Here is a 12,167-nt window from a genome sequence, read left to right on the forward strand (position 1 = left end):
CCAAAGTTGACCATGGCAGAAAAGATGCTTTATAATGACCCCCGTGTTCTAATGACCCCATCCCCCGTGTTCTAATGACCCCATCCCCCGTGTTCTAATGACCCCATCCCCCCGTGTTCTAATGACCCCATCCCCCCCGTGTTCTAATGACCCCATCCCCCCCGTGTTCTAATGACCCCATCCCCCCGTGTTCTAATGACCCCATCTCCCCCCGTGTTCTAATGACCCCATCTCCCCCGTGTTCTAATGACCCCATCTCCCCCGTGTTCTAATGACCCCATCTCCCCCGTGTTCTAATGACCCCATCTCCCCCGTGTTCTAATGACCCCATCTCCCCCCGTGTTCTAATGACCCCATCTCCCCCCGTGTTCTAATGACCCCATCTCCCCCGTGTTCTAATGACCCCATCTCCCCCCGTGTTCTAATGACCCCATCTCCCCCGTGTTCTAATGACCCCATCTCCCCCCGTGTTCTAATGACCCCATCTCCCCCCGTGTTCTAATGACCCCATCTCCCCCCGTGTTCTAATGACCCCATCTCCCCCCGTGTTCTAATGACCCCATCTCCCCCCGTTTTCTAATGACCCCATCTCCCCCGTGTTCTAATGACCCCATCCCCCCGTGTTCTAATGACCCCATCTCCCCCGTGTTCTAATGACCCCATCTCCCCCGTGTTCTAATGACCCCATCCCCCCGTGTTCTAATGACCCCATCCCCCCCGTGTTCTAATGACCCCATCCCCCCGTGTTCTAATGACCCCATCCCCCCGTGTTCTAATGACCCCATCCCCCCCCGTGTTCTAATGACCCCATCCCCCCCGTGTTCTAATGACCCCCGTGTTCTAATGACCCCCGTGTTCTAATGACCCCATCTCCCCCCGTGTTCTAATGACCCCGTGTTCTAATGACCCCCGTGTTCTAATGACCCCGTGTTCTAATGACCCCATCCCCCCGTGTTCTAATGACCCCATCCCCCCGTGTTCTAATGACCCCATCCCCCCGTGTTCTAATGACCCCATCTCCCCCCGTGTTCTAATGACCCCATCTCCCCCGTGTTCTAATGACCCCATCTCCCCCCGTGTTCTAATGACCCCATCTCCCCCGTGTTCTAATGACCCCATCTCCCCCCGTGTTCTAATGACCCCATCTCCCCCGTGTTCTAATGACCCCATCTCCCCCGTGTTCTAATGACCCCATCTCCCCCCGTGTTCTAATGACCCCATCCCCCCGTGTTCTAATGACCCCCGTGTTCTAATGACCCCCGTGTTCTAATGACCCCATCTCCCCCCGTGTTCTAATGACCCCATCTCCCCCGTGTTCTAATGACCCCATCTCCCCCCGTGTTCTAATGACCCCATCTCCCCCGTGTTCTAATGACCCCATCTCCCCCGTGTTCTAATGACCCCATCTCCCCCGTGTTCTAATGACCCCATCTCCCCCCGTGTTCTAATGACCCCATCCCCCCCGTGTTCTAATGACCCCATCTCCCCCCGTGTTCTAATGACCCCATCTCCCCCCGTGTTCTAATGACCCCATTCCTTGTCAGCAGTCCAGGGGCACTGGGGTCAGTTTGGGGGTGGTGGGAGGATGGGTGTATTGTTTTAAAGAGTGTCCCAATGCAGAGCCAAATATGTGCAATGGTGCGCTGCCTACTCACCTTCAGATGTGGGGAGTTGAAGTGGGTGTTTGGGTGAGAGTGTTGGGCCTCTGGCACCACCATACTGTCAGGGTTGGGGCTTGGGTTGTTGTCCCCTCTCCTTATAATTGTGAATGTCCACCAGTCTGTCAACGTTGTTTGGATGCGTAGGGTGGACAAATAGCCACACATCACCTCCTTTCCATCTCTAAGCTGTGTGTGATTGTGTTGCAGTGAGGCTGCGGCCCATGCAGTGGCGACGCTGGCTGAGGCCACCCTACAGGGAGGAGGTCAAATCGTTCTGGCCGGGGAAACGGCGGCTGCTGTAGGAGCACTGACTGGAGTGCAAGATGGCAGCGGTACGTACCACACAACCTCTCAACAACTATTGTCAGGTAATTGACTCACCTGTATAAATCAATGTGAAATAGTCCACTGACACTCCTCATACCATTACAACACCCCCCCTACAACATTACAACACCCCCCCTACCATTACAACACCCCCCCTCTAACATTACAACACCCCCCCTCTAACATTACAACACCCCCCCTACCATTACAACACCCCCCCTACCATTACAACACCCCCCCTCTAACATTACAACACCCCCCCTCTAACATTACAACACCCCCCCTCTAACATTACAACACCCCCCTAACATTACAACACCCCCCCCAACATAAAATAATAATAATGCCTTTTGTGAACTAACACTGGCACCCCCCCTTTCTAGCTCTGACTTTGCTGATAGCTACTTCATTGATGGAAAATGTACTTACTGTGATATGTGGTTGTCTCACCTAGCTAACAGTAAGTTGCACTGGATAAGAGTCTGCTAAAATGTCAATTCAAACAACAGCCCTAGCGTTTGAACCCACGCAGCCCTAGCGTTTGAACCCACGCAGCCCTAGCGTTTGAACCCACGCAGCCCTAGCGTTTGAACCCACACGTTGTTTCATATACACCATGCATACAAAACGACTAAATCACTCAGTTGAACATAATCCTCCCATATCATGATGACCTGTCTGGGGTGTCAGCTACAGGTAACACAGCACATACAAACCTGTCCCCTGCTCTCGCTAGGATAACCCAGGTTCCCCAGCTGTGCTGTTTGTGTGTGTGTGTGTGGCTCATACTAGATACTCTGTACAGACCAACAAAAGGGCTTAACAAGAAAAACTTCCAAAAGGACTAATTGGGGGGAGAATGATTTTACTGTAGCGCAGAGGCCTGCCTGAACTTGACTCTGCCCATGTGTTTCATTAAGTGACCACAACTGTCCAGTTTCCTTGTTTGAATGTTAACTGAATGTTAATGATACTCAGTTTACACTAGATGTATATCATTCATTACATTCAGAGCAAGTCAAGCTCCTTTCATATTCAACTCATTCAAATTGTCTGGAACGGTGGCAAATGAAAATCACTAAAAGGCGGGAGGTTTTGAACAAGGGGCGGGAGGTTTTGAACAAGGGGCGGGAGGTTTTGAACAAGGGGCGGGAGGTGTTTTGAACAAGGCGGTTTCAATGTGCATTTAACAAGGGAGTTGGTATGACTGGATATATATTTGGTCCTGTACTTTAGTTGTGGAGTTTGTTGTGTACTTTCTGATTTTACCCCAGAAGGTGAGGTCCACATAAAAGGACTGTTGATGAGTATGGTTCTTGGGTGGTAGCAACACCGGGACACATTAGTGAAGCTGGTTTTCCTCCATTGAGTCTAGTCTTCCCAGTTACACAGTAGTGTCTGTATCACAGCTGGGTTCCAGTACTATTTACTGTATTTGAATTACTTTCAAATACATTTCAAAACAAGAAAATAAGTATTTCAAATACTTAAATAGACATGTATTTAAACCCAGGTCTGGTCAGTATGTGAGGGAATAGGACAGGATATGCCAGGTCTGGTCAGTGTGTGAGGGAATAGGACAGGAACAGCCAGGTCTGGACAGTGTGTGAGGGAATAGGACAGGACCTGCCAGGTCTGGTCAGTATGTGAGGGAATAGGACAGGATATGCCAGGTCTGGTCAGTGTGTGAGGGAATAGGACAGGAACAGCCAGGTCTGGACAGTGTGTGAGGGAATAGGACAGGACCTGCCAGGTCTGGTCAGTATGTGAGGGAATAGGACAGGACCTGCCAGGTCTGGTCAGTATGTGAGGGAATAGGACAGGATATTGCCAGGTCTGGTCAGTATGTGAGGGAATAGGACAGGAGCTGCCAGGTCTGGTCAGTATGTGAGGGAATAGGACAGGAGATGCCAGGTCTGGTCAGTATGTGAGGGAATAGGACAGGAGCTGCCAGGTCTGGTCAGTATGTGAGGGAATAGGACAGGAGAGGCCAGGTCGTATGATACCAGCTCTCATCAGCTGATGGTTACATCATGATCTCAGTAGCAGCTTTTATCCACGTAACACTCCACCACCATCATTCCAGAAACTCCATACTCTCTGCCTTCAGGGCTAGTTTCCTGTCTCTTCACGTCACACCCCTGTCCTACAATGGGCCATGCCCCTGCTGGTGACCCTTCCCCCTCAGGCACGGGGGCGTTGTCATCTCCCTGAAGTGCTCTTGCTAAAGAGGCTTTGATCCACTCCATTATCAGTCTATAGTCTAATCACTGGGCCAGCTGTCAGCGCCCTGGGACCGGACAGCAACCGGCCTCATGGTGACTCACACTGTCCCCTCCTCTACCACTGCCCACAGGCTGCAGTAGGAAGAAGGCCACTAGCAAAGGTGTGTCTTTAAACACCCAAAGCTGATTAGCAAGCACTACAACTACATTTAAAGAAATGGACATCAGGAAGCCTTCTTTCCCCCCCACAATGTGCCTGCCCATCATTTTACAGTCGCTGCATTGCATTGCAGTGAGAATCTAATGCTTTTCTCCTAAGTGAAGTTAAAGCTGTCCCTATTGGGTGTGGTATGTTTCACAGGAGTGACAGACGGTATGACCGACGAAAAACATGTTCCGATTTGGACATGAATCATACGGTCATTTGCAAAATAGCTACCCTTTTTAAGACGCCCATCTGTTGGGTCGTCACTAGTTAACACAGCCACAACGTCATAATTATGGCTAAACCCCACCCCTTTCTACAATTTATCTTCTTAAAATCTGATTTTAAACCTAACTTTAACCACACTACTAACCCTAACTTTAAGACCAAAAAGACCATTTTGACTTTGTGGCTGTGTTATCTAGTGAAAACCCATCTGTTGTGGCTTTTTGTGAGCCGTCAAAAACTCAGCCACTCTGTTTAGTGAATGGACAGGGAGGGAGGCAGCAGAACCGAGGAGCCTGAGGCTAGGAAAAGGCATTGTGGGATAGCTGGAGCCCCTTCCGTGCCCCATCATTCTACAAGGGGGTTATTTTAGCCAGTTGGTAGAAGCCACAGCGCTAAACCTCCCTCCCTTGTAGCTTCTGCTGTTAGGCTGCATCCCAAATGGCACCCTATCCCCTATATAGTTCACTACTTTTGTCCAAAGCAGTCACAAGTAGTGCACTGTATAGGGAATAGAATGCCATTTGGAACACATCCTTAGTATGTTAGCTAGCAGCAGGCCCCACTCAGCTAACAACCAGCCCTTCACCTGTTGGCCCAGTGCTGCTCCTCTCCTGAGCCTGTTGACCTTTACCTAATCACCGTAATGGAGGAGTGGAGGGGCCACTGTTTGAAGTGCTGCCTGATTGGCTAGCTTTGTCCCTAGCACACATACATACACACACACTCATCGACCATGGCCCTCAATGTCATAGTAAGTGAAGGTGAGCGGCTTGGCCTGGTACTTGACTCAGTAAGCACCGGTCTCTCTCTCTCTCTCTCTCTCTCTCTCTCTCTCTCTCTCTCTCTCTCTCTCTCTCTCTCTCTCTCTCTCTCTCTCTCTCTCTCTCTCTCTCTCTCTGTCTCTGTGTGTGTGTGAATGCCAGGCTAAAACTATATTTAGTCTCCAAATGTTTATTGAAAACATATTTGCACAATGAGCGCTTGTCTCTCAAATACATTGTTACAGTTGTTGGTCAGCTAGCTAGCAAATTGTGCCATATTAGCATTGACTTGAAATCAGTCAAGACATGGTGAACTTACTATGCCAGACTGACCCCCCCCCCACCGTATTGTAAGCCCTGCTACTATACAATCATCACAGCCAGTCAATCAACACAACTTGATTCTGTCACGTAGCTGGACCAAGTGGACTTATTAGACTACTACAGAGGGGGACCTGGGGCCTCATTTAGAGAAGGCATGTACGCGCAGATTGACCATACGAGTCGACCAAATGGATTTACTTGGCATTACATTTAGTGATTTTATAATTGAGACTTTATTAACGTCTGTAGACAGACATTGTTTAAATTGAATTTCTCACGTTACATTTTAACACTAAAATGTGGTGTTTAAACTAATCACATTTTCTAAAGGAGGGGTCTGGATCCTTTACCTAGTGGATAAGGTAAAGAGGTGTGGGTTATCATATTGTTGATCACATTTATGCATCATTTTCAAAATGCCCGCATTAGTTATCATTATGCCAGTGTATCACTGAAATGTGGAATGACCACGAGCATCTGCCCGCCACCATGCCCAGCTATGACCTCCTTCCCCTAGCCTATGACACTGTGACAGCTTGTGGGGCTGGACAGAGACCCACGTGACTGCAGTAGTAATCCCCAGGCAGAGTCTCTCTCTCTCTCTCTCTCACACACACACACACACACACACAGCTGGGCAGGGAGGAGAGGCAGTCCGGTTCAATTGGACCATTGTTCTGCAATGTAGCCTCTCTAAAATGGCTGCCTAAAGCGGTTTGACTCAAGCATGGCTCTCTCTCAGGCCCTAACCCCACCTTAAAGACCCTCATGGACCAAGGCACTATACAGCAGAACTAAAATGGCCAATTGTCATTTGTCCATTTCATCAGTCCCTTTGTCAATACTGCATTGTATGTGTTGCCAAAATATAGAATAGCATAGAAAAATGGATTGTCCTCTCATTCTGGGAAAATAATATTTCACTTCACAATTATGGAATATAAATGTTTATTAGGATCCCCATTAGCTGACGCCATGATGTCAGCTAGTCTTCCTGGGGTCTGACACATAACTAAAAATAAATGTTCAAACAATTACAATTAACGACATTAAACATTGTAGAGGTGCTGGGCTAGTATGGTTACTACACGTGGTCTGCACTTGTGAGGCTGGTTGAGCGTACTGCATTAAATAACCTCTCTTTCGTATCGTCTGAGATCCCTAAAGATTGGGAAGCTGCCGCGGTCATCCCCCTCTTCAAAGGGGGAGACACTCTAGACCCAAACTGCTACAGACCTATATCTATCCTACCCTGTCTTTCTAAAGTCTTCGAAAGCCAAGTTAACAAACAGATCACCGACCACTTCGGATCCCACCGTACATTCTCCGCTGTGCAATCTGGTTTCTGAGCTGGTCATGGGTGCACCTCAGCTACGCTCAAGGTCCTAAACAATATCATAACCGCCATCGATGAGAGACACTACTGTGCAGCCATCTTCATCGACCTGGCCAAGGCATTCGACTCTGTCAATCACCACATTCTTATCGGCAGACTCAACAGCCTTGGTTTCTCAAATGATTGCCTCGCCTGGTTCACCAACTACTTCTCTGATAGAGTTCAGTGTGTCAAATCGGAGGGCCTGTTGTCCGGACCTCTGGCAGTCTCTATGGGGGTGCCACAGGGTTCAATTCTTGGGCCGACTCTCTTCTCTGTATACATCAATGATGTCGCTCTTGCTGCTGGTGATTCTCTGATCCACCTCCAGACAACACCATTCTGTATACTTCTGGCCCTTCTTTGGACACTGTTAACTAACCTCCAGGCGAGCTTCAATGCCATACAACACTCCTTCCATGGCCTCCAACTGCTCTTAAATACAAGTAAAACTAAATGCATGCTCTTCAACCGATCGCTGCCCGCACCCGCCTACCCGTCTAGCATCACTACTCTGGACGGTTCTGACTTAGAATACATGGACAACTACAAATACCTAGGTGTCTGGTTAGACTGTAAACTCTCCTTCCAGACTCATATTAAGCATCTCCAATCCAAAATTAGATCTAGAATCGGCTTCCTATTTCGCAACAAAGCATCCTTCACTTATGCTGCCAAACATACCCTTGTAAAACTGACCATCCTACCGATCCTCGACTTCGGCGATGTTATTTACAAAATGGCCTTCAACACTCTACTCAGCAAACTGGATGCAGTCTATCACAGTGCCATCCATTTTGTCACCAAAGCCCCATATACTACCCACCACTGACCTGTATGCTCTCGTTGGCTGGCCCTCGTTTCATATTTGTCACCAAACCCACTGGCTCCAGGTCATCTAAGTCTTTGCTAGGTAAAGCCCCGCCTTATCTCAGCTCACTGGTCACCATAGCAGCACCCACCCGTAGCACGCGCTCCAGCAGGTATATTTCACTGGTCATCCCTAAAGCCAACTCCTACTTTGGCCACCTTTCCTTCCAGTTCTCTGCTGCCAATGACTGGAACGAACTGCAAAAATCACTGATGCTGAAGACACATATCTCCCTCACTAGCTTTAATCACCAGCTGTCAGAGCAGCTCACAGATCACTGCACCTGTACATAGCCCATCTGTAAATAGCCCACCCAACTACCTCATTCCCATATTGTCATTTATCTTTTGCTCCTTTGCACCCCAGTATCTCTACTTGCACATTCATCTTCTGCACATCTATCACTCCAGTGGTTAATTGCTAAATTGTAATTATTTTGCCGATATGGCCTATTTATTGCCTTACCTCCCTAATCTTACTACATTTGCACACACTGTATATAGACTTTTCTGTAGTCTTATTTACTGTATGTTTGTTTATCCCATGTGTAACTCTGTGTTTGTGTCGCACTGCTTTGCTTTATCTTGGCCAGGTCACAGTTGTAAATGAGAACATGTTCTCAACTGGCCTACCTGGTTAAATAAAGGTGAAATAAATAAAATAAAAAGACATTTAGGTCGATGGAGAACAGAAGAAAAGGCTACTTTATACTATTTAAACATGTCTAAGCCTGTATCCCCCCCCCCCTCTGTCTCTCTCCAGGCCTGGTGCAGATCCCAGTCAGCATGTACCAGACGGTGGTTACCAGCCTAGCCCAGGGGAACCGGCCCGTACAAGTGGCCATGGCGCCCGTGGCCACACGCATCGACAACACGGTCACACTGGACGGCCAGGCGGTAGAGGTAGTGACTCTGGAGCAGTGACAATGAATCCTCCCATGGCAGGTGTGTTCCACTGGAACAAAGTCCCAAAATGGCCGCCGCCGGGAGCTGAGGGAGGGATAGTCCGTTTTCACCATAGAGATAGATGGAGGGCTCATCTTTGTATCAGTGCCATTGAGGCCATCTCCATTTTGAATTAGTCAATTTTTCTCTTCACGATTGACTGATCCCTCCTGATAACCTGGTTTGACATTACTCAGTCAGTGGAGGATCAGCCAATGAAGTTGGAAGTCCCCCCCAGTTGACTACATTAAAATGGTGGAAGCCCTAAATGGCGCTGCCCATGCTAATACAGCCTTTTGGCCAGTAGAGGCCTCTATCATTCTCTATGGTTTCCACATGCTGCGCTCTGTACAATGTAAAAAAATATATTTTTTATGTACATCTGCAGGGGAATAAAGAAGTGACGGATTTATCAATGCATTGTTTACTGTGTGTGTGTGTGTGTGTGTGTGTGTGTGTGTGTGTGTGTGTGTGTGTGTGTGTGTGTGTGTGTGTGTGTGTGTATATATAGTAGAAGATTTTTGTTTGAATGTCCTTTTTTAGCTTTGATGTTGAGCATTGTGTGACATGGGTTAGAGAGTATTTAGTATTTATTTCTGCACACCTTAACATTTACTTAAAGAATAACCAAAAAGCCAAGGGGGACGCCACCACCACCAATTCACCTTTCATTCTGAACCTATATCACAGTCCCATTAATGACGTTTTGGTACTATGTCTATGTGAGTGTTATTCCATGTTTGTTATAGAATGCGGTTACTAAATCACAATCACTCTCTGCTCTGTTGTCATGGACTTCATATGCAATCAGGTTGTGCCGAAACCCAGGAACCTTTCCACTAATTCCACCCCCTGCTATATTAGTCAATGTTCCTCTTGTACCCTGGATGTCTATGAAGCATCCCAATTATCAACTGTAAGACACTTCACTGCCTAGAATGATTCCAATGAAACATTATTTCTGAAATATGTTACCTGTTGTTGTGTGGTTTATTGTACTGTAGTCCACTCCACACACATGCTGGGATTTGTGAAGACTCAGGATTTATTAGTAAGGTATTTTTATTGTGCTGGATATTTGACGACCTGGCTAGGCAGCCATTTTGACTCCAGAGAATATCACAATTGATTTCTCAAATGCATGAGTAGCTGTCCCTTTTTGAGTATTTCAAAAAAAACAAGACGCTCCTTTTGATGTCAGTGGTAGGAACTTATTCTAAATCATTTTATACATTGAGGGAGGCCGTACTGTGTACTACAGAGCATTCAATGACTTTTGTATTTGTACAGAATACGTGTGCATTCTTTGGATTGATATGACGGTATGAATAAATTCAGCTCACTACAGAGAATCCTTCGTAGAATGAATGATTTAGGAAATACATTAGGTGACTGAATTACACCAAGCATGCAGTCCATGTGATCGCCCAATAAAGTGACTACTGTTCACCGGTCACACTAGCCAGTGTCATCATTGAACTCTGAAGGTGAAATACTTCCTTTCCAAAACCCTACTATTATTCTTCACATCATACCAGGTCGTTGTTGGACTTGTTGGTCCATGCCCCTCTTTTTCTACATGGTATACCGCATATCGATGAAGTTACCCTGCCATGAAAACTCCATGACCTCTATACACTCCACTGTCATCCCCCTACCCGCCACACACACTCAGAGCCTGTCGTGACGGACGGTCAGAGTCCTGGTTACATCATAAGCTGTATTGCACTGTGCAGCCCTCCCTGTGGTTAAAGCCTGGGATTTGCTAGCTGGGTCCTTCTGTTGCGGAGTGGAAGAGAGACGTTGGTTCGGGCCCTAATCCGTCAGGCGTCAACACACACCCCATTCTGCCTCCCAGATTACAGCACAGGAAGCAGGTTACAACCTCATGGATGGAAAGATACACCAAGTCCTGTTGTTTCCTGCTTTGCTATCTTCTCTGTATTGAAGCGCTTGTTTATGAGACATTTTAAGGAGACAATTTTGAGAGGATGTCTAAATGGTGTGTGTGTTGATGTGGTAGGGGGATGTTGGGGGTTAGAGAGCAGCTGGCCACTGGGGGGGTAGGAGCGTGACACGTGTGCATCACCCTGTAGCACCAGAGTAAAAAAGCCTTATTAGAATGCTTTCTGGGAAACAGGCCTTGCCTTCTCTCTCGAAAATATCCACCTATACAGGGAATTTAAAGCCACATTCGTTCTTACCTCGTCTCTCATGACAGACTGCTAAATAAATGAATGGACTCTAATGGAGTAGCCGGCCAGCGCAGACACCAGATTTGGTTCTGTGTGTCGAGATTGATTCTTACCATCCCTGTCTGTTGTTTTGTCCATCCAAACATATTCTTGGGATTTATAGAATGAAGTATCCACTACAAAATAGGAATTAACAAAGTAGCAGGAAGTAACCACTAAGTGCACATCGTACCTCAACATGAGCAGCGGTGTACGCGCTCTGACATACACCTAACACCTCTCAGCACCCTGCGTCCCAAACAGCACCTTATTCCCTATAGTGGATGTGCCCTGGTCAAAAGTAATGCACTATAATAGGGAGCCATTTAGGACGCAGACTTCATGTTAACTGTTTCATCTCCAGTGTCTGATGAAGGCAGGCTCACTGATGAAAGGTGCTGTGGTAAGCCGGTCAGTCAGTGAGGTGGGTGGTGGTGATGTAATCAGCTAATGGTGGCAGCAGATGGATCTATGCGGATGCCTGTTGGGGGGCTCGGTGATGCGGTGAGGTGTGTGACCTGACCTGTAAAGGATGAAGACCAGGGGGCATCTGGTGACAAATCACCTGTCCACCAATCCTGACTGCTCTACATGCCCCCGGAAACCAAGGTATTTTTCATAAGGACACACCGTAATAAAGTGATTTGCAACGGAAAGCAAAAACTTGTATTTCTTATTGGATTCAGATAGTACCTCCCTGTTTTACTCTGTTTCTGACTGTTTCTTTGCCTTTTCGTGACAACTGAACACGACCCAGTTATGTTTCAGCACTAAGCTACTCTGTCCAAGGGAATACCACTCAGGACAATACACTGCAGTCAAGCCTCGTAATATCAATAGCATATCATTTTATTACATATGACATCAATGGCTGTGTGTGCTGGTACTCAGTTGTACACAGTACCTACACAGTACCTCCACACACAGTAGTAGGAGGCGTATTGATATTGATTCTCTCTGGCTGAGCCAGCTCCATTCTTGTTGCCTGGAGTCGTGCAGACTCTGGGGCAGG

The 12,167-nt window shown here is 47.4% G+C and overlaps 1 protein-coding gene across 10 annotated transcripts in view; it reads left to right on the forward strand.

The window, feature by feature from the left end:
• Positions 1-10,375, forward strand: part of LOC106609771 (nuclear respiratory factor 1) — a 39,617-nt gene extending 29,242 nt beyond the window's left edge. For 6 of the 10 annotated variants that reach the window (XM_045722279.1, XM_045722282.1, XM_045722284.1 and 3 more), the window contains 2 exons: positions 1,869-2,029; positions 8,740-10,375. In XM_045722279.1, the coding sequence (XP_045578235.1) occupies positions 1,869-2,029; positions 8,740-8,900 (322 nt within the window). In that variant the 3' untranslated portion in view covers positions 8,901-10,375. The remainder of the gene's footprint in view (positions 1-1,868; positions 2,030-8,739) is intronic. The other 4 variants (XM_045722283.1, XM_045722288.1, XM_045722281.1 and 1 more) reach the window with 2 other exon arrangements.
• Positions 10,376-12,167: the final 1,792 nt, after the last annotated feature.

The sequence above is a fragment of the Salmo salar genome, chromosome ssa07 (genome assembly GCF_905237065.1).
Source record: "Salmo salar chromosome ssa07, Ssal_v3.1, whole genome shotgun sequence".
Taxonomy (NCBI): domain Eukaryota; kingdom Metazoa; phylum Chordata; class Actinopteri; order Salmoniformes; family Salmonidae; genus Salmo; species Salmo salar.